We start from the raw sequence: 25,238 nt of genomic DNA, 5'->3' as shown, positions 1-25,238 counted from the left end.
AGTTACTCTTTTCCCCTTTATGTATCTGTAGAATCTCTTTGGATTCTCCCTTGCATTACTTGCCAAAGCAATTTCATGTCCCCTTTTTGCCCTCCTGATTTTCCTCTTAACTCTATTTCGACAATCTCTATACTCTTCAAGGGATCCACTTGATCCCAGTTGCTTTTGTACGTCATATGCCCCCTTCTTCTTTTTGACCAGAGTCTCAATATCTCGAGTCATCCAAGGTTCCCTACTTCTACCAGCCTTGCCCTTCACTCCAAAGGGAATCTGCTTACCCTGCACCCTGGTTAACACATTTTTAAAAGCCTCCCATTTACCAGCCGTCCCTTTGCCTGCCAACAGTCTCCCCCAATCTACCTCTGCAAGTTCCTGTCTGATACCATCAAAATTGGCCTTGCCCCAATTAAGAATTTTAACTCTTGGGCCAGACCTATCATTCTCCATAGCTATCTTAAAACTAATGGAGTTATGGTCACTTGTCCCAAAGTGATCCCTCACTAGCACTTCTGTCACTTGCCCTTCCTTATTTCCCAAGACGAGGTCAAGTTTTGCCCCCTCTCTAGTCGGCCCATCCACATACTGAATGAGAAATTCCTCCTGAATACACTCAACAAATTTCCCTCCATCCAAGCCCCTAATGCTATGGCTGTCCCAGTCAATGTTGGGAAAGTTTAAAGTCCCCTACTACTACCACCCTATTATTCTTGCAGCTATCTGTAATCTCCTTACATATTTGCTCCTCAATTTCCCGCTGACAATTTGGGGGCCTGTAGTACAGTCCTACCAAGGTGATCTCTCCCTTCTTATTTTTCAGTTCTACCCATATAGACTCAGTGGGCGAACCCTCGGATATATCCCCTCTAAGTACTGCCGTGATGTTCTCCCTAATCAAAAACGCCACTCCCCCTCCTCTCTTACCTCCTGTTCTATCCTTCCTATAGCATCTGTACCCCGGAACATTGAGCTGCCAGTCCTGTCCCTCCCTTAGCCATGTTTCAGTCATAGCTATAATATCCCAGTCCCATGTGCCCGTCCATGCCCTGAGTTCATCCGCTTTGCCCGTCAGGCCCCTTGCATTGAAATAAATGCAGTTTAATGTAGACCTTCCTTGCTCTCTGCCCTGCTTTCTCTGGTCATGCTTTACACACTCTCCCTTCCTGCCTTTTGTTTCTGTCCCCACTGACTTCCTACATCGGTTCCCATCCCCCTGCCACATTAGTTTAAACCCTCCCTAGATAGGAATAATATGATCAGGGATAGTCAGCATGGCTTTGTGAAGGGTAGGTCATGCCTCACAAACCTTATCGAGTTCTTTGAGAAGGTGACTGAACAGGTAGACGAGGGTAGAGCAGTTGATGCGGTGTATATGGATTTCAGTAAAGCGTTTGATAAGGTTCCCCACGGTAGGCTATTGCAGAAAATACGGAGGCTGGGGATTGAGGGTGATTTAGAGATGTGGATCAGAAATTGGCTAGCTGAAAGAAGACAGAGGGTGGTGGTTGATGGGAAATGTTCAGAATGGAGTTCAGTTACAAGTGGAGTACCACAAGGATCTGTTCTGGGGCCGTTGCTGTTTGTCATTTTTATCAATGACCTAGAGGAAGGCGCAGAAGGGTGGGTGAGTAAATTTGCAGACGATACTAAAGTCGGTGGTGTTGTCGATAGTGTGGAAGGATGTAGCAGGTTACAGAGGGATATAGATAAGCTGCAGAGCTGGGCTGAGAGGTGGCAAATGGAGTTTAATGTAGAGAAGTGTGAGGTGATTCACTTGGGAAGGAATAACAGGAATGCGGAATATTTGGCTAATGGTAAAGTTCTTGGAAGTGTGGATGAGCAGAGGGATCTAGGTGTCCATGTACATAGATCCCTGAAAGTTGCCACCCAGGTTGATAGGGTTGTGAAGAAGGCCTATGGAGTGTTGGCCTTTATTGGTAGAGGGATTGAGTTCCGGAGTCAGGAGGTCATGTTGCAGCTGTACAAAACTCTGGTACGGCCGCATTTGGAGTATTGCGTACAGTTCTGGTCACCGCATTATAGGAAGGACGTGGAGGCTTTGGAGCGGGTGCAGAGGAGATTTACCAGGATGTTGCCTGGTATGGAGGGAAAATCTTATGAGGAAAGGCTGATGGACTTGAGGTTGTTTTCGTTGGAGAGAAGAAGGTTAAGAGGAGACTTAAGAGAGGCATACAAAATGATCAGTGGTTAGATAGGGTGGACCGTGAGAGCCTTCTCCCGCGGATGGAAATGGCTGGCACGAGGGGACATAGCTTTAAACTGAGGGGTAATAGATATAGGACAGAGGTCAGAGGTAGGTTCTTTACGCAAAGAGTGGTGAGGCCGTGGAATGCCCTACCTGCCACAGTAGTGAACTCACCAACATTGAGGGCATTTAAAAGTTTATTGGATAAGCATATGGATGATAATGGCATAGTGTAGGTTAGATGGCTTTTGTTTCGGTGCAACATCGTGGGCCGAAGGGCCTGTACTGCGCTGTATCGTTCTATGTTCTATAAGCAACTGGAGCCCAGGACGAAGAGTCATTCCTCTGGTGGAGCACCGCACCAATGGCGTCCTGGCTTGCGTCCGTGGAGATTTTTGTTTCCCTGTCTGGGTCAAAAAACGCTAGTACCGGAGCAGTGGTGAGCTTTGCTTTGAGCTCGAGCCACTCTGCTTGACGTGTGGGTAGCTACTTGTGGTAGTCTGTGTAGAGGTATTACGGTTCCTGGTAATGCTGAAACACCATTGGTAGATATTGTATGATTTCCTATTGGTCAAGCTGTATGGTAGCTCCGCCCTGCAAGGTGGGGTATAAGAGCCCGTGCCGCCCCATTAGCCTTCATTCTGTACCTGAGCTGCTGGGGGAAACATCTAGCTTATTAAAGCCTTCAGTTGGACTACAACCTCGATTTAGTGGTCATTGATCGTGCATCACCACTGGAATGCAGTGGACTTCTTCACCAGATGCCTGAGAGCCGTGGTGTGAGAGGCCAAGTTGGGAATGAATTTTCCCAAGAAGTTCACCATTCTGAGGAAGCGTAGTATGGCCTTCTTGTCTTCTGGGGTCTTCATGGCGTTAATGGCCTTGACCTTGTCCGAATCTGGTCGCACACCCTGCTGGTATATCTGGTCGCCCAAGAACCTGATGGTTTACATGGCAAAGGAGCACTTGGCCTTGTTCAGCTTGAGGCCGTTTGCATGGACACATCAAAAGACTTGTTTGAGGCGAGATATGTGTTCCTCGGGGGTCGTGGACCATATGATTACATCATCTACGTAGACACGCACACCCTCAATGCCCTCCATCATCTGCTCCATGATCCTGTGGAAGATTTCAGAGGCTGAGACAATGCCGAACAGCATATGGTTATAACAGTACCTGCCAAATGGTGTGTCGAACATGCAGAGCTTCCTGCTGGACTCGTCCAGTTGTATCTGCCAGAAACTATGCGATGCATCTAGCTTCATGAAGAATTTGGCGTGTTCCATCTCACTGGTCAGTTCCTCCCGCTTCGGGATCGGGTAGTGTTTCCGCATTATGTTCTGGTTAAGATCTTTGGCATCTATGCATATCCGCAACTGTCCTGAGGGCTTCTTCACACAGACCATCGAGCTGACCCAGTCAGTCGGTTCCATCACTTTGGAGATGATGCATGGGCACCGAGCAGGGATGCCTCATCAGGCTTGACGATTTCGAATCGCAGTGCGACATTGATGGTCTTGTTGGAGACGAATAAATTACAAGATCCTAGTGCAGTTATGGCATTGCCATTATAATCGAGGAGCTGGCAGGCCGGCGGAAGAATTTTGGGTTGCTTTTCAATGCGGTCAGAATCAGCTTGAGAGATTGGCAGAAGAACTAGTGTCCAGCTTGAACTGGATGCTGCATTGATTTACTTGTATGACAGCACGCCATTCGTCTGCGGAATCCACATTGAGGAATTCTTGCTGAATTTGAAGAGGCATACTCATATGTAGTGATGATGCCCACACGATAGGGGGACTCCAGGCAGTCGTCCTCTGGATCCGTAGTGCTACCAGGATCAGAATCCAGTAAACCTTGCTGTACACATCGAACGCACTTGCGTTGGAATTGGGATCACTGGCTCTTGACTGGTGGTGCAGACCTGCACAAGGCTGCATAATGTCCAGGTTTCCCGCAATTTAAACATCGCCTGCCTTTTGCAGGGCATTGCCGCTTTAAGTGGGCAGTGTCGCAGTTCGGCACGTCATGACGGTGACGTCGTTACGCTCCGTGCGTCGTCGCACATGCGCAGTGCGGTCAGCCGTCGTTCGCACCTGCGCAGTTTGGTTTCGGCCGCTTCGTTCTCCCGTTCGTGTTGTGCATGCGTGGGGCCCCGGGGAAAGTGCGCAAAATGGCCGCTTTCATCGATACTGAGGCGCTGCATCCGGGCGATGGCCTGTACAATCTCTGCCTCGTGGGCGGCAAGTTTTTCGTATTCTGCCGATTTGAGACTGGAGTACTGATTTCTCGCAGGCTCATGCACCATACACGTCTCGATGGCGACTGGCAGGGTCATGTGCTTCATTTTGAGGAGTTGCTCCCGCACGGAATCGGAGTGCACCCCAAATCCGATCCCTGATCATGGAATCATCGGTTGCACCATAATTGCAGGACTGCGCTAATATATGGAGATGAGTTAGAAAGGATTAGAACGGTTCATCCTTACCCTGAAGGCGTTGCTGGAAGATATAGCGCTCAAAGGCCTTGTTTGTTTTGACTTCACAGTGACTGTCGAACTTCTCCAAAATGGTCTTGAATTTGGTCTTGTCCTGGCCATTGGTAAAATTAAGCGAGTTGAAAATCTGATTGGCTTGGTCCCCTGCAGTTGATAGTAGTAGCGCGATTTTTCTGGCATCGGACGCATCCTCGAGGTCAGAGGCCTCAATGTAGAGAAGGAACCTTTGCTTGAAGACCCTCCAGTTGGCGCCGAGATTGCCGAAGATCCGTAGCTGTGGAGGGGCCTGGATCTTCTCCATGCTGCTGGAAGGCACTTGCTGGTCCTCCCGGAATCACTCGAGGTAAACCACTTAGAGATAGTAGACTACTGGTACCATGTCGTGTTAATCACCCTGTGGTAACGCGGACTGCAACTGGATGCAGTTGTATTTGAAAGTAGACTCCAAACGTTGAGGTTTGTTCAATACGCTTTATTGAACCTGTTAAGCAGTGCACACAGTTTGCTGTAGGTTTGACACTCTACTAACCTAAGTGTGCTTACTATAACTAGCTAGACCAGACTAGCTCTGAGCCACGTGTAGAAGGTGCTAACTGAAATATACATCCTGACTGTCACTACAGATGTCACCAGTGGAAAGAGGCAGAGTGTTGATGCCTCGTGTGTTTTATAGTGGGAAACCACCTTCCAGTGTTCTGCCTGGTGATTGGTTGTGTTCTGTCCTGTGTGTTGATTAGCTGCACTGGGTGTCTGTCTGTATCTCATTATGAGCATGAGTGCATATCATGACAAACCTGTTGGACTTTAACCTGGTTGTGAGACTTCTTACTGTGCCCACCCCAGTCCAACGCCGGCATCTCCACATCTTAAATAGTAGAGTGACTTGTGCAATTTTCCAATCTAAAGGGATGGCTCCGAATAGAAAAGAACCTTGAAAGAAAACAGTCAGAGCTTCTGTAATGTTCCCATCTACCTATTTTTAATCCATGGGGAACCATTTGGTTCTGGGGGACTGGACACTTTTTAATGCTCTTCACTTCTTCATTACTGTTAGTTTGTTTATGTTAATGTTGGTGAGTCAGCGTCCCAGGTGCAGTAATAGGTTCCTGAGTGGAAAAGATTCTTGAAAGTTAGAATAAAACAACAGTTGAAGCTGAAGCAGGAGTGATGTAAAATGAGAACAGGTTAGTTGCCAATGTAGCAATGTCCATGGCATCAGCAATGTTAAAGTGTGTGAAATCTCAAAACTTACAGAGTAAATCGTTAAGCGTATGGCTGGGTGGGGACAGTCTTCCAAATACAGGTCCTTTATACGATGCATATAGCATAAGGTACCGGAACCTGGTACCATCCGGTGGGAGCTTGGACCCGCGGCCGCTGTGGACGTCCTAATGGGGGGGGACGGTGGGATCTGACTCCGGGGAGGGGCCTCCACATGGTCCAGGCCCGCGATCGGGGGCTTCCAATCGGCGGCTGACCGTGATTTGGAGGGGGCCTACCTCCTTCTGCGTGAGCCGCTGTTAGGTCCCCGATATGTTGCTCGGCGCCGGCGCAGAGACGGCAATCACGCGCATGGGCCGGCAGGACATGGCAACCACGCGCATGCACCGCCATGGACATGGCAACCACGCGCATGCACCACCGCGGACATGACAACCATGCGCCGCCGCGATCATGGCAACCACGCGCATGCACCGCCATGGACATGGCAACCATGCGCATGCACCGCCGCGATCATGGCAACCATGCGCATGCACCGCCGCGATCATGGCAACCATGCGCATGCACCGCCGCGGACATGGCACCGCGTGCATGCACCGCCGCGGACATGACAACCACGCGCATGCACCGCCGCGAACATGACAACCACGCGCATGCACCGCCGTGGACATGGCAACCACGCGCACGCACCGCCGCGGACATGGCAACCACGCGCACGCACCGCCGCGGACATGGCAACCACGCGCACGCACCGCCGCGGACATGGCAACCACGCGCATGCGCCGCCGCGATCATGGCAACCACGCGCATGCACCGCCACGGACATGGCAACCACGCGCATGCGCCGCTGCGGAGGCAACCGTCGCATGCATGCACGCGGTGCCATGTCCGCGGCGGTGCATGCGCATGGTTGCCATGATCACGGCGGTGCATGCGTGTGGTTGCCATGTCCGCAGCGGTGCATGCGCGTCGTTGCCATGATCGCGCCGGTGCGTGCACTTTGTTGCCATGTCCTGCCGGCCCATGCGCGTGATTGCCGTCTCTGCGCCGGCGCCGAGCAACATATCGGGGACCTAACAGCGGCTCACGCAGAAGGAGGTAGGCCCCCTCCAAATCGCGGAATCCGTCGCGCACATGTGTGGACCTGTGCAGGGCCGCAGTTCGGCTGCGGAGCAGCACGCAGCACTCGGGCACCGTGTTAGCCCCCTAAAAAAACAGCGAATTGCTGGGCCAAGAGGCCCGTTGATGCCGGCGTACACCACTCCGATGTTTACGCCGGCGTCAACACTTGCCCAGGAGTTCGGAGAATCCCGGCCGGAAAGTTACGACTGTAGTAGGTTTCAAACCTACTACAGACCTGGCTTCAAACATGATGAGGAGCAAAATATTCTCTGCATTAGAAAGGACAGGAAACTGGGATAGGAGAAGTTACAATTTTGCAAAAGAGAAGACTCAGGCACAGAAAGAAGGGAAATTCAGTAAGCGTGACAAGGCAGTGGAATCAACGTGGGTAGAATTAGTGAAGTAAAAGGATGCAAAGGCTCTGGTGGGAGTTGTTTACTGTGCTCCTGACATTAATGGGGGATGTATCGATGCCAAGAGCAGGGAAACATGAAGGAAAAAACAACGTGGTTATAATGGTAGATTTAATTGTCATGCAGACTGAGAGAAGCAAAATACCTTGAGTAGCCTAGACAGTGAATTTCTGGAACGTAATCAGGACAGTTTCTCCAACAATATGTTTTGAAACTGAAAAAAAAAGTTAATTATGTATTGTTGTGACATCCTGGGCTAGTGCGTGATCAATTCCAGCCACACTTGACCCGGAGTCGCAACACAATTGAAATTAACCAGTAATTCTTAGAAAATACCCAAAGTCTTTGGTCTTTGGCTACCCAATAATTACAGTCACCAGGTTTGTAAATTTAAACACAATTAATTTTTATTACTAACACTAACTACAATTAAATATGCAGCAAACGTATATCTGCTAATCCTCCCCTTAACTCGCATCCACCCTCTCTCTCACACACACACACACACACACAAGGCAGACAAACAAATATAGAGGGGAAAGAAGGGGTGTAAAAATAATGTTAAACGTAAAAGGATAAGAATCTTTGTTTCACATGGCTGTCTTCCAGTGCACCTTTCTTTTTTTTTTAAATTTAGAGTTAATTTTTTTCCAATTAAGGGGCAATTCAGCGTGGCCAATCCACCTAACTTGCTCATCTTTGGGCTGTGGGGGTGAAACCCACGCGGACATGGGGAGCATGTGCAAACTCCACATGGAGACCCGAGCCGTGATTCAAACCCAGGTCCTCAGCGCCACAGTCCCAGTGCTAACCACTGTGCCACATGCCACCCTCAGTGCACCTTTCTTTAGTCCAAATTAAGATCCTGCCTACTTTGTCCCTTAGATTTTCTTTCCTGTCTTTAGTTTGAAGATTATGCTAATACTGTTTAATATTGAGCCACTTTGCCTCTTTTATATAGCCCCTGCCTTGGAGTACCTATGTGCCCTATTAGTCAGTTTCTTAGACGACTCTAACTGATGGCTCCACATATACGGTGTGTGCAATAGCATTCTGTTCAATTATTCTTGATGTACACTGGCACTGCCAACTAAGTGGAGATGACATTCCCACAATCTGGTAAGGTAGGGAATTCCACAACATCTGTCCAAGTCAGGGTGGTGTATGGCTCGGAAAGGAACTTAATGCTGCCCACAATATTTCTGCTCTTCACCTTCCCGGCTCTAGTAGTTGCAGGAGATGGAGGCACCTACAGCACACCCTGGTATCATAGAACCCCTACAATGCAGAAGACCTTTTGGCCCACTGAGCCTATACTGGTCCCTGCTCCAATAGAACACCGTACCTTGGCCTAATCCCCCGCCCTATCCTTTGCCCTTAATGTTCAGAAAGGTTGGGTGGGGTTACTGGGATGGTGGAGATGTGGGCTTGGGTAGAGTGCTCTTTCCAAGGGCCGGTGCAGACTCAATGGGCCGAATGGCCACCTTCTGCACAGTAAATACTATGATTCTATGATTCTATCCCTGTGACCTCACCTAACCTTTGGACACTAATTTAGCGTGGCCAATTCTCCTAACATGCAAATCTTCGGACTGTGGGAGGAAACCGGAGCACCCGGAGGAAACCCACACAGACACGGGGAGAACATGCAAATTCCACACAGACGGTCACCCAAGATCAGAATCGAACCCGGGTCCCTGGAGCTGTGAGGCAGGAGTGCTAACCACTGCGCCACCATAGCCAGCAGTGATGGAGGGTTGAGTCCCATGGTAGGCGCATGGATCAAACAAGCAGCTTCTGTGTTGGTTGGATTAAACAGCCTGAACATTGTTGTCGTTACACCTAAGTAAATAAGTGAATGCCCCAAACTTGAGCCTTGTAGGTAAATGGCATGGAATTTTTGAGATGTCAGAAGGTGAACCATCACAGAGTAATTACGCACCTTCTTCCCTACATTGTAGCATGGCATTCAGTTAGGGTTCCAATCAGTGGGGGACTCCAAGTTGGCCATCGGAGGGAAATGGCTGAAATTTCTCTTGTTGGAGATGCTCATTACCTGATACTCAGGTGGTGCGAATGTTACCTGCCAGCTCTCAGCCCAAGCCTTGCCCAGCTGGAGGCTGGTATGAGCTTCTTCCTTCTTTAATGAGCTGTGAATGCAGCTGAACACTGTAGCCTTGGCAGCAAATGGCCCACTTCTGACCTTATGACAGAGGGAGGGTCATTGATGAAATGGCCGAAGATGATTTGCCAAAGAGTTCTTCTGGAGAAATTCAAGCAGCAATGTCTTAGAGCTGAAACGACTGGCTTTTAAAATCAAGACCACCTTCTTTTGTGTCAGGTGTGACTCCAGCACTGAAGTATTTTCCTGATGATCGCCATTTTCCTCTGCTATGCTCTGGTTCCTTGCTGCCATACGGTCTTTTGCTGATATGGGCAGTTGCTCTTTTCTCTCTGACGTTAACTCTTATTCATGCTCGTGATGTGACTAAGAGCCAAGTCGTTCCAGTGAAACCCGGCCTTAGTGAGTAGGTGTTCCGTCAGTTTGGTCTCGTTTGGTGGCGCTATTGACGGCTCCTTTCATCATTTAGCACAGGGACAATTCGCTGGCTTTGAAAGCAGACCAAGGCAGGTCAGCAGCACGGTTCAATTCCCGTACCAGCCTCCCCGAACAGGTGCCGGAATGTGGCGACTAGGGGCTTTTCACAGTAACTTCATTTGAAGCCTACTTGTGACAATAAGCGATTTTCATTTCATTTCATTTTTATTTTTCTAATGATTGGGTGGTAACTGGCTGGCTTGGAATTGTCCTGGGGCGGGATTCTCTGTTGCCTGACGCCAAAATTGGGAACGGCGATCAGGGGAGAATAGCTCCCAACGCCAAAATCGCGGCAGGCACTGGTTAGATGCCAGGTCGGGATGTTCCGCCCCCTCTAAATCGGCGTCATTGTGACATCTCATTATCGGGCCACCCACGATGCTCCGCTTTCGATGGGCCGAGTTCCCGACAGCACGGTCCATGTGTGCTCTCAACAGTCATGAACCTGGCGTGGCGGCTGCAGAGAGAGAGGGCATATGGACAGTGTCTAGCACCGCCATACTTCGCCGACAGTTGTGCCGCTGGCCAGGAGGCTTCTGCCAGGTCTGGGGGAGAGTATGGGAGATGGCCAGGAGATGGGCTGTGGGGTCGGGGTGGACGGGTATGCAGTCCTGTACAACCGGCGCCATTTCTTCGGGCGTGATTGGTGCGAGTGTGGGTGGGTTGTAAGTGTACGCGCGGCTGCAACTTATCAGCCCTGCGCGTGTTTAAATACTGACCCGGCAATTCGCCCACCGTTTTTTGCGTGTTCTGCGGGTGTTTCACACGGCACAGGTGCTAGCCCCTCACCGGTAGCAGAATCGGTGCAGTTGTGGTGCCGATTTTTCCAACGTGGAACTCCGCCGATCCTACATTGGCGCCAGCACTTGGACTCAGGAACGGAGAATCCAGCCCCTGATTTTTGTCGATGGAACATACCTGGTCATCTTTTAAATCGTTGGCAGCTGCCAACGCTGGAGCGGTCCTAGAATAGCTTGGCTCGTGAGCATTTCAACCGGAAATCATTCCGAGCATTTCAACTGGAATCTAACGTGACCCGTTTGCCTCTGCTACCTTCCAATGCACTCTTGGGCAAACCAAATTGGCTGGACATCAGAAACGACCCTGGTGGGAACGCCCAGAGAGGGGCATGTGGCAGCTTCCACTTCTGACTGGATACTTGCTAAGACTTCAGCCTTGTTCCTTGCACGCCACTTTGGATCCACTGTGGCTGAGGGTGAGGATGTTCATGAATCCTCCTCTTCCTCTGATTAATTGCCTGCTTGCCCATAAACATTCTTCATTGTACGTTATAAGACTAGGGTGAATTGCTCGGATTTGTATACATGTTCCACTGTCTTCAAAATACTCTTGAGTATCATAAACATTCCATAGGAGTCTGTACCGTAAATATTCAAATTGTATTGAACTGATAGTGATTTGGTATAATGCCCTGGCACTGTACTGACCTGCACAGGAGGTCTCAGGTATGATCTCTGATCTTTGCTGAGTGAAACTAAGGGAGAGCAGCAGTAAAGATATTGCAATAGGTCCTCCCAGCTCCGGTCTTGGAGAAAAGGAAATAAAAGCCTCCAGGTTCCCACTCTTGTCCACTGACCCTTACTGGAAAGTATAAGTTTTTGGACATCAGTTCAGAGCAGAATGTGGTCAGGACACGTGCTTCCACAGTTATACAGGCTGCTGACAGCCGCAATCTATGCTGACATGTGATGAATAGCCACTCGGTCAAGTTACTGAGGGCTGTTAATTCATGTAAAGCCATGTGCCATGAACCGAAGCAAACACAATGAAACATAATTGCGCGCAGATACCTCTGCCGGTTGAAGCGAGAATTTCTGAACGTAAATCTGAATGGAAGCCAGATTGTCTTTTTCCGCAGAACTCAGTGGTATTAAAATGATCGGATTGGGATTGAGATCAGGTTTCATCAGGAGCCACTGCCATGCCACCAGATGATTCATACACTGGGGACATATCTTTGGGTTTCTGGTGACAGGCTTTTACACGGGTGTCATGTTTTATTCGGAGGGTGGTGACAGCTCTGTCAGAAACCAGCAATGAACATCTGTGGTGACATCCTGTTTCTGATCATTGCCTCTGCACAGAACTCCTTCAAATCTTCAACTAGAAGGAAAAAGAGGACATCATTGAAGAGAAAAACCAGCAGGAAAGGAGCAGACGTGAGTCAGGCCGAGGAACTGGTTTATACTTAAATGGAGAGAGAAGGGGCCGCTTTCAAAGCCAAATCAGTTTTGCCACAACTTTAACTTCCCTTTGTGTATTTCAGACTTGATGCAGCAGATACATCTGCACAAATCCAGGGAGTCATTGAGCCACATAGTGTGAGGGAACTAGATTAACACCAGGAACAGATTTGATCATTGATCCAAGGGGTATTGAATCCAGTAGGAGATATAACCCATTAAGAGGTACAAGTATTAACCCCAGGATTAATGTGCCCTCAGAGACTCTTAACCCACTAGTTATCAGGCCCAACAGTGCAAGGCATCCGCAATGACATTAGTAAGCAATGCAGCCATGAACCCCTAGAATTCCTTGAGGTTTTCAGATAGTGGCTTGTCTCAGCCACCCAACATGTCGATGTTTTGTCATTCCGATTGGTAAACATTCAGATGTTTTTGTGGTGTTAAATGCACCACTCCCAGGCGGTAACACATCTCAGTCTGATAACATTGCAACTGTTGGCCGTACCTGCCCAACATTTCCTGAGATGTTTGGCATGAACCGCCCTACTGTCTAAAAATGGAGGTTCCCACCAAAGTTGTGGGAGAAACTCCCAATTGGGATTCATGCCCCAAGTTAGACCTGAAGTGGTTACTTTAATGGGGAATACAAGTCCAGGATGAGGTCCAATTTGACCAATCCCCTTTATCCATCCGAAAAATGTATATGCGTTCATTGATGAATAGCTGACAGAAAATGCACATACGTTCCCACACACACGCCCACACACACGCCCACACAAACACCCACTCATTTAAATTCCTGACCTGAATAGAATCCCACCAGGTTGGATTCCCAGGTTGCAGATTCAGCAAGTGCAGCGCTTCACTTGGATTCAGCACCTCTGGCTACCTGCCTGGCCAAACCCTTATCCCAATCGATGTGTCTCCTCTACATACACAGGGCTCCTTGACTGCAGTCCACCCAAAGGGAAGGAAGCAGACAATGGCATGAAGTAACTGCTGGTCACATTCAAGGTTACTGTTTTGCAAGCCACCCCCACCTTCACCCTCGCGCTAACTATCCCCCTCCCCCCCTCCCCCACTAGTTGGCTCAATCTATGTTTTAACTCCACTGGTGCAAAGGAATTACTGCTGTAACACCTCCGCTGGAATTTATAAACCAAGTTTCCGGCCGCCCAAAAGTAACGCCGGGTTAGCCGTTGTGTGCATGTTGGGTAAGAACAGCATTGGGCTTGGCTGTGATATCCCCCTCGGCCGAAAAGCCTGCCAACACACTGTCAAGAGTCGCGCATGGATAATGAGGTCTCCACGGGCACCCAATGCCCGAAACAACCTGACTGCACAACGAGCCGGTGCCCTCAGGAATTGGAGGGGGAAACCTTGTGGGTGAGGGGTGGGGGACGGGGCAGTGGCAGGGTCAAATGATTTGATGGGATGGGGCCGCCCACTTAATTTTGGTATTGAGACGGATGAAGATGAAATCTATTCAGGGTTTCACGTTAATAGTTGACAGTGTGCAGAGCAAGTTGGCCTCCCATAGCTCACAGTGGCACGTGTACGCTTAATTTCACCTGGGCAAGGCAGGTACTGGACCGTTTTCAATACCACCTTGTTACCCGCTGAAGGAGACTGACTAGATTAATGCCTCGAGCCTTGTTTTACAGGAAAGCAAATGGAAGCCGTTTGTAATCAAACCCATCTCGTCGCCCTTGATGAAGCCACTTCTGGTGTTTGTAAATCCAAAGAGTGGCGGAAACCAGGTTAGTGGGTAGGCGGGGGGAGGGGGGGGGGATTCACCAAAATGTATCTTTTTATCTAACGAGCAGCTCACGGTTCAGCCCAGTAGCCACCTACCAATTTATCACTCTTGCATTGAATGGCATTTGAAAGCTGCTGTACAGTTCACTGTGTCTGTGTGTTCATTGTTAGCTGCAAATGAAGTGCAGCTGACAACATGAGGGTGAGAGGTGGAAGTTATCCTCCTGATTTTCTGCCTGATGTCAGTTGGCTTATTGTGGGAAAGTATTGATATTGGAGTGTTCCTCTTCTGGACTGAGTAAGGTTTAGGAGCTGCCACTTCAATGAATGGCACAGGCCAAGTCCCCCACTCGCCCAATACCCAATAGTGTGTGTCTGTGTATGTGGTGTGTGCATTTGGTGTGTGTATGCATGTGTGTATGTTGTGTGTGTGCATGTGGTGTGTACATTTGGTGTGTGTATGCTTTTGTATGTATGTATGTGGTGTGTGTGTATGTTGTGTGTGAGGGTATGTGGGTAGGTCTCTGTAGTGTGTGTGTGTGTGTATGTAAATGGTATGTGTGAGAGTGTGCATGTGCTAGTGTGCGGTGTTGCCATGTGTGTGTGCATGACAACACCACACAGCACAACAACTTAGAGAAGTCTGAAGACCCGCACATCCAGACATAGGAACAGCTTCTTCCCCACAGCTACTAGACTCCTCAACGACTCCCCCTCGGACTGATCTGTTCCCTGTAAGAGCACTATTCACAACACCCTATGCTGCTCTTGTTTGGTCCTTGTTCCACACTGTAACCAATCACTATTTGTTGATGTACCATTTGTCAATGTACTCTGTTGATTATTCTTTTGTCTACTGTGTACGTACTGTGTACGTTCCCTTGGTCGCAGAAAAATACTTTTCACTGTACTTCGGTACATGTGACAATAAATATCAATCAATCAATGTGGTGTGTGTGAGAGTGTGTGTATGTGTGAGGGTGTGCGTGTGCTTATGTGACGTGTTGTCATCTGTGTATTTGTGTGTGTGTGTGTGATATGTGTGTGTGCATGTGGTATGTGTGTGTGCATGTGATATAAATGTGTGTCTGTGTATGTGCGTGTGTGCGTGCATCCATATGCGGGTGTTGTGTTGCGTGTGTGTGCAGGTCTGATGTGTGTGTGCGTGTGCATATGCATGTGTGCAGATGTGTATGTGTAAGTATGTGTGTGCGGGTGTGTATGTGCAGGTGTTGTGCGTGTGCAGGTGTATGTCTGAGTGCATGTGTGTGAGTGTGTGTGCGTGTGTAAGGCTGTGCAGGTGTGTGTGTATGTCTGTGTGTGCAGGTGGGTGTGCGTGTGTGCAGGTGTTGTGTGTGTGGCTAATTTGGGTCCATCTGAATTTCTTACCCCTCCACTCCTATCACACCAGCTTCTGGTCCCCTCTAGGGTCACATCTCATTGACACTCAGGGCCTTTAATGTAAAGGAATGGTCTAAAGACTGTTAATACCCACTTCACATGAGCGAGGTTAAAAAGTGATGGTGCATTTGTCCAATAGCTGGAGAGAGACTCAGAGGGTGCAATAACCTTGCGTGTCACTGATACACGATTATAACTTATCCACTAGCTCTACCACTAAGATACACCACAAACCCTATCCCCTTCTTTCAAATCCTATTTCTGATCTTTCATCCATGAACTGGTGCACATGAGATGCAACTGATGGGGATATGTACAAGGTGCTGAGAGTGCAGTGGGCACATCTGTGAACAGAAGGTGACACCGACTCACCTTGTTTGGGTAGACATTGAGTCAATGTGAAACAATGAGCACTCTTCATGGGTTGCTTCCCATTCTGTCCCTCGCTCCCTGTCGTGTCACTTTTTCATTCTGTGTGTTTTTTCTTTCCACATTTTCTGTGGCAGGGAAACAAGGTCCTCCAGATGTTCATGTGGTGGCTGAATCCACGGCAAGTCTTCGATCTCTCCCGGGGAGGACCAAGGGAAGCGTAAGTCAGGATAGCTATCACCCATCCCTATGCCATTTCTGTATGTGACTGACTGCAGATACCACGCATTTAAGTGCAGCACCAAACCAACACACACCTCTGACACAATGATTGATTTTTCATAGAATCCCTCGTACAGAAGGAGGCCATTCGGCCCATCGAGGCTGCACCGACACTCAGAGCACCCTACTTAGGCTCAAGCTCCTACCCTATCCCTGCAATCCAGTAACCCCACCTTTCCTTTTGGACACTAAGAAGCAATTTATCATGGCCAATCCACCTAACCTGCAGATCTTTGGACTGTGGAAGGTAACCAGCGCATCCAGAGGAAGCCCACGCAGACACGGGGAGAAGGTGCAAACTCCACACAGTTACCAGAGGCCGGGATTGAACCTGCGTCCCTGGCGCTGTGAGGCAACTGTGCTAACCACTATGCCACCTCACCGCAAGGTATTCTCTTGAGCGTAACTTCTCTGGTCATTCCCTTCAGTAGACTTATACCCAATAAATGTGAATGTGCCTTTTTCCATTCAATATTAGTTATTACCTGCCTGACCTCCAGATCATATCATACAGCCCTTGATGACAATACAGACCACTATAAGATTGACCATCTCAAAATTGTCAGATGAGACTTCCAAGTCACTAAAGGATTAAGTTCACATAAAATAAATCAATGATCAGAATACAGTTCTCACAATGAGAACAACAAGGGCTATGGAAGTCTAATGGTTCAGACACTGAACGAGCAGTCGTGGTGTTAACTGCATATTAATTGTGTGTTAATTGTATTCAGTGAGTGAGCATTGGCTGGGAAACTCAACTGTGCTCATATATCGGAGCAGGTTGAAAGTGTTTTTGTTGGTTGGAGGTGTACAAAGTACAATGCAGCGCTCTGTAAATTAAAGTTTCCACATAGATAAAGACTAGGCTCCAACCCTCTCTAGCTATCTGAGTTTTAACAAAAGTTATGGGTGCAAAATTCAGATCCCTTGTGCTTATTTTTTGGGTGGTACAAGCACCGTTAGAAGTGCAGAATGGCATCTGTGGTGTCTCTGCATGCAAGTTAGAGCGCACACACGCTATTAACAAGGTCATTCACGAGGGCGCTGTGAAGTAAGCAAAAGGGACAGATCATTACATTAACCAGCCGAATTGACACAGTGCTGTCATTGTGGAGTCCAGTCCCTCTAACCAGTGCCCCCCCCTCCTTAACCTCCGGCAGACAAACACCCGTTCAGAAACACGAGGGGCCACCCACAACCATCGCTATATAAAATGTTCATCGCAAACCACTGTCGGGTGAATTACTGATGAATTTGGATTGCTTGCTGCAACGATTGCCCACGTGTTTGGTACTTTCTGGAGTTCTCAAGAGGGGATAAAGTCTGCAGGGAGCGGGACATGGCAGCTCTGGAACAGCTTCGTCCTGACCTCAAATCCTTTGCACAACTGCGTTGCTCCCAGACATGGGTGCAGGAGTAGAACATTCCTCTCGGACTACAGCATGACTGAGAGATTGAACAGAGGTCACACAGATCAGGGCAAGCTGCTTGAAGAGGGAGGATGGGAGAAGGACTCTCAGCAGGAGGCTATGTTCAGCCAGGATGTGAAGGGAGCAATCCTCCTAGCTGAACAATAGAGAGGAGAAGTGTTTGATGTATCTGTTTATCCGTAACAACGTCCTCTCTTGAGATGTCTCACTTGTTGCTGCAGCCTCGGAGCACGGTATGGACGGCATTGCCAGGAACTGTGAGGTGTTCATGATGACGAACTGTTGTGTGTCTGGCTCCTTTCAATCTGACGCTTGGAAGTATTTGCAACAGCTCCTAATTTACGAATCACTGTCATGGATGTCACTGGGTCTCTCTCGGTTCAAAGGAGCAGCCCACACCTTGTCAGCGAGCGACAGGCTTAGTGAGGCCTGCAGTTTTCCCCAAAGTGAACATGTCACGGAGGGCAGGAATGCTGCTTTCCGGATGCTGCAAGTCAGCACGAACAGGTGCTGGGAAGAATTCTGCATCCTCAAACTCCTGCTGCTGTGTGACCTGGAACAGAGAATTGGGCAAGTTAATGCCAGCAGCGATCATGGTGCCCTCATTCTGGGGCAATCTGCATTTGAGGTGTCACTTTAAATCAAAACATGGCGAATGCACGACAGGGAGAATCTGCTCAAAACATGGCTCATGTCGCAACATATACACATTCAGACACACATGAACACACACATGCCTGAACACACACATACAGACACACATACCTGAACACACACACAGACACACCTGAACATGCACATGACTGAAAACACACACAGATACCTGAACACACACACACATGAACGCATACGCACACACCTGAACACACACATACACACACACACCTGAACACACACACACACACAAACACACACACACCTGAACATACACACACACACACACACACACCTGAACATACACACACACACACACCAGAACACACACACACACCAGAACACACACACACACACCAGAACACACACACCAGAACACACACACACACCAGAACACACACACACACCAGAACACACACACACACCAGAACACACACACACACACCTGAACACACACACACACACCTGAACACACACACACACAAACACACACACACAAACACACACACACAAACACACACACACCTGAACACACACCTGAAAACACACACACACACACCTGAACACACATACACGCACCTGAACACACACACCTGAACACACACACGCACCTGAACACACACACCTGAACACACACACGCACCTGAACACACACGCACCTGAACACACACGCACCTGAACACACACCTGAACACACAGACACATGTACCTGAACACACACACTTGAACATACGCACACACAGACACCTGAACATACACACACACACCTGAACACACACACACACCTGAACACACATACACACACCTGAACACACACACACCTGAACACACACACACCTGAACACACACTCACACCTGAACACACATGCACCTGAACACACATGCACCTGAAAACACATGCATCTGAAAACACATGCATCTGAAAACACATGCATCTGAACACACACACACACCTGAACACACATGCACCTGAACACACACACCTGAACACACACACCTGAACACACACACACACCTGAACATACACACACAACTGAACACACACACCTGAACACACATACACACACCTGAACACATACACACACCTGAACACACATACACACACCTGAACACACTCACACACCTGAACACACTCACACACACACCTGAACACATACACACACCTGAACACACACACACACACCTGAACACACACACACACACAAAGCTGAACACACACACCTGAACACACACCTGAACACACACCTGAACACACACCTGAACATACACACACACACCTGAACACACACACACACACCTGAACACACACACACCTGAACACACACCTGAAAACACACACACACACACCTGAACACACATACACGCACCTGAACACAAACACCTGAACACACACACACCTGAACACACACACACCTGAACACACACACACCTGAACTCACACACACACCTGAACTCACTCACACACCTGATCTCACACACATACCTGAACACACGCATACACACCTGAACACACACACACACAAACACACACACACCTGAACACACACACACACCTGAATACACACACACACCTGAACACACACACACACACACATGAACACACACACGCACATGAACACACACACACCTGAACACACACACACACCTGAACACACACACACACACACACCTGAACACACACACACCTGAACACACACCTGAAAACACACACACACACCTGAACACACACACACACACACACCTGAACACACACACACACCTGAACACACACACACACCTGAACACACACACACACACACACACATGAACACACACACACATGAACACACACACACACCTGAACACACACACACACACCTGAACATACACACACACCTGAACACACACCTGAAAACACACACACACACACCTGAACACACACACACACCTGAACACACACCTGAAAACACACACACACAGCTGAACACACACACACCTGAACACACACACACCTACACACACACACACCTGTACACACACACACCTGAACACACACACACACCTGAACACACACACATGAACACACATACACACACCTGAAAAGACACACACACACCTGAACACACACACACCTACACACACACACATGTACACACACACATGTACACACACACACCTGAACTCACACACACCTGAACACACACACCTGAACACACATACACACACCTGAACACACATACACACACCTGAACACACATACACACACCTGAACACACACACCTGAACACACACACATACACACACCTGAACACACATACACACACCTGAACACACACACACACCTGAACACACATACACACACATGAACACACACACACACCTGAACACACACACACACACCTGAACACACACACACCTGAACACACATACATACACCTGAACACACACACACACACCTGAACACACACACACACACCTGAACACACACACACACCTGAACACACACACCTGAACACACATACAAACACCTGAACACACACACACACCTGAACACACATACACACACCTGAACACACATACACACACCTGAACACACACACACACACCTGAACACACACACACCTGAACACACACACACACCTGAACACGCACACACACACCTGAACACACACACACACCTGAACACACACACCTGAACACACACACCTGAACACACACGCACCTGAACTCACACACGCACCTGGACACACACGCACCTGAACACACACAGACACATGTACCTGAACACACACACTTGAACAGACGCACACACACACACTTGAACATACGCACACACACACACACCTGAACATGAACACACACACCTGAACATACACACACAATCACACACACCTGAACACACACACACACACCTACACACACACACACCTACACACACACACACCTGAACACACACACACCTGAACACACATACACACACCTGAACACACATACATACACACCTGAACACACATACACACACCTGAACACACATACACACACCTGAACACACATACACACACCTGAACACACACACACCTGAACACACATACACACACCTGAACACACACACCTGAACACACACACCTGAACACACACACATACACACACCTGAACACACATACACACACCTGAACACACACACACACACCTGAACACACACACACACCTGAATACACACACACACCTGAACACACACACACACACACATGAACACACACACGCACATGAACACACACACACCTGAACACACACACACACCTGAACACACACACACACACACACCTGAACACACACACACCTGAACACACACCTGAACACACACCTGAAAACACACACACACACCTGAACACACACACATACACACACCTGAACACACACACACACACCTGAACACACACACACACCTGAACACACACACACACCTGAACACACACACACACACACACACACATGAACACACACACACATGAACACACACACACACACCTGAACACACACACACACACCTGAACACACACACACACACCTGAACACACACCTGAAAACACACACACACACACCTGAACACACACACACACCTGAACACACACCTGAAAACACACACACATGAACACACACACACACCTGAACACACACACACACACACACCTGAACACACACACACCTGAACACACACCTGAAAACACACACACACACCTGAACACACACACACACACACACCTGAACACACACACACCTGAACACACACCTGAAAACACACACACACCTGAACACACACACACACCTGAACACACACACACACCTGAACACACACACACACACACACATGAACACACACACACATGAACACACACACACACCTGAACACACACACACACACACCTGAACACACACACACACACCTGAACACACACCTGAAAACACACACACACACACCTGTACACACACACACCTGAACACACACACACACCTGAACACACACACATGAACACACATACACACACCTGAAAACACACACACACACCTGAACACACACACACCTACACACACACACATGTACACACACACATGTACATACACACACCTGAACTCACACACACCTGAACACACACACCTGAACACACATACACACACCTGAACACACATACACACACCTGAACACACATACACACACCTGAACACACACACACCTGAACACACATACACACACCTGAACACACACACCTGAACACACACACCTGAACACACATACACACACCTGAACACACACACACACCTGAACACACATACTCACACATGAACACACACACACACCTGAACACACACACACACACCTGAACACACACACACACCTGAACACACACACCTGAACACACATACATACACCTGAACACACACACACACACCTGAACACACACACACACCTGAACACACACACACACCTGAACACACACACCTGAACACACATACAAACACCTGAACACACACACACACACCTGAACACACATACACACACCTGAACACACACACCTGAACACACATACAAACACCTGAACACACACACACACACACCTGAACACACATACACACACCTGAACACACACACACACACCTGAACACACACACACCTGAACACACACACACACCTGAACACGCACACACACACCTGAACACACACACACACCTGAACACACACACCTGAACACACACACCTGAACACACACGCACCTGAACACACACACGCACCTGGACACACACGCACCTGAACACACACAGACACATGTACCTGAACACACACACTTGAACAGACGCACACACACACACTTGAACATACGCACACACACACACACCTGAACATGAACACACACACACCTGAACATACACACACAATCACACACACCTGAACACACACACACACACCTACACACACACACACCTACACACACACACACCTGAACACACACACACCTGAACACACATACACACACCTGAACACACATACATACACACCTGAACACACATACACACACCTGAACACACATACACACACCTGAACACACATACACACACCTGAACACACATACACACACCTGAACACACACACCTGAACACACACACCTGAACACACACACCTGAACACACACACATACACACACCTGAACACACATACACACACCTGAACACACACACACACCTGAACACACACAATCACACACACCTGAACACACACACACACCTGAACACACACACACACCTGAACACACACACACACCTGAACACACACACACACCTGAACACACATACACACACCTGAACACACACACACACCTGAACACACACACCTGAACACACACACACCTGAACACACACACACACACCTGAACACACACCTGAACACACACACACAAACACCTGAAAACACACACACACACACCTGAACACACACACACACACCTGAACACACACACACACCCACCTGAACACACACACCTGAACACACACACCTGAACACACACACCTGAACACACACACACCTGAGCACACATACACGCACCTGAACACAAACACCTGAACACACACACCTGAACACACACACCTGAACACACACGCACCTGAACTCACACGCACCTGAACTCACATGCACCTGAACTCACACGCACCTGAACTCACACGCACCTGAACACACACGCACCTGAACACACACGCACCTGAACACACACGCACCTGAACACACAGACACATGTACCTGAACGACACATGAACCTGAATACACACACTTGAACATACACACACCTGAACACACACCTGAACACACACACACCTACACACACCTGAACACACTCACACCTGAAGTCACACACACCTGAAGTCACACGCACCTGAACACACACACACCTGAACACACACACACCTGAACACACACACACACCTGAACACACATACACACACCTGAACACACATACACAAACCTGAACACACACACCTGAACACACACACCTGAACAAACACACCTGAACACACACACCTGAACACACACACCTGAACACACACACCTGAACACACACACCTGAACACACACACCTGAACACACACACACACACCTGAACACACACACACACACCTGAACACACACACACAGACCTGAACACACACACACAGACCTGAACACACACACACACACCTGAACACACACACACACACCTGAACACAAACACCTGAACACACATACACACACCTGAACACACACACACCTGAACACACACACACCTGAACACACACACACACCTGAACACACACACACACCTGAACACACATACACACCTGAACACACATACACACCTGAACACACACACACACACCTGAACACACACACACACACCTGAACACACACACACACCTGAACACACACACACACACCTGAACACACACACCTGAACACACACACCTGAACACACACACCTGAACACACACACCTGAACACACACACCTGAACACACACACACACACACCTGAACACACACACACAGACCTGAACACACACACACACCTGAACACAAACACCTGAACACACATACGCACACCTGAACACACACACACCTGAACACACACACACACCTGAACACACATACACACCTGAACACACACACACACACACCTGAACACACACACCTGAACACACACACACACCTACACACACACCTGAACACACATACACACCTGAACACACACACCTGAACACACACCTGAACACACACACCTGAACACACACACCTGAACACACACACCTGAACACACACACCTGAACACTCACACCTGAACTCACACACACCTGAACACACACACACCTGAACACACACACATGAACACACACACACCTGAACACACACACACCTGAACACACTCCACAGTTAAAGACACTCCATTTATTTTTATGGGATGTGGGCTTCAATGGCTCGGCCAGCATTTATTGCCCATCCCTAATTACTCTTGAGAAGATGGCGGTGAGCTGCCTTCTGGAACCGCTGCAGTCCCTGAGGTGAATGTACACCCACTGTGCT

The 25,238-nt window shown here is 48.7% G+C and overlaps 1 protein-coding gene across 3 annotated transcripts in view; it reads left to right on the top strand.

Annotated features, from left to right (window-relative positions):
* Window positions 1–25,238, top strand: part of dgki (diacylglycerol kinase, iota) — a 558,727-nt gene that overhangs the window by 226,502 nt on the left and 306,987 nt on the right. For all 3 annotated transcript variants that reach the window (XM_072484255.1, XM_072484256.1, XM_072484254.1), the window contains exons 9-11: window positions 12,161–12,235; window positions 13,927–14,022; window positions 15,928–16,010. In XM_072484255.1, coding sequence (XP_072340356.1) covers window positions 12,161–12,235; window positions 13,927–14,022; window positions 15,928–16,010 — 254 coding nt within the window. The remainder of the gene's footprint in view (window positions 1–12,160; window positions 12,236–13,926; window positions 14,023–15,927; window positions 16,011–25,238) is intronic.

This window comes from Scyliorhinus torazame, chromosome 19, assembly GCF_047496885.1.
Source record: "Scyliorhinus torazame isolate Kashiwa2021f chromosome 19, sScyTor2.1, whole genome shotgun sequence".
Classification (NCBI taxonomy): domain Eukaryota; kingdom Metazoa; phylum Chordata; class Chondrichthyes; order Carcharhiniformes; family Scyliorhinidae; genus Scyliorhinus; species Scyliorhinus torazame.
The sequence above is the reverse complement of the archived record's forward strand: the minus strand, read 5'-3'. Positions and strand labels throughout refer to the sequence as shown.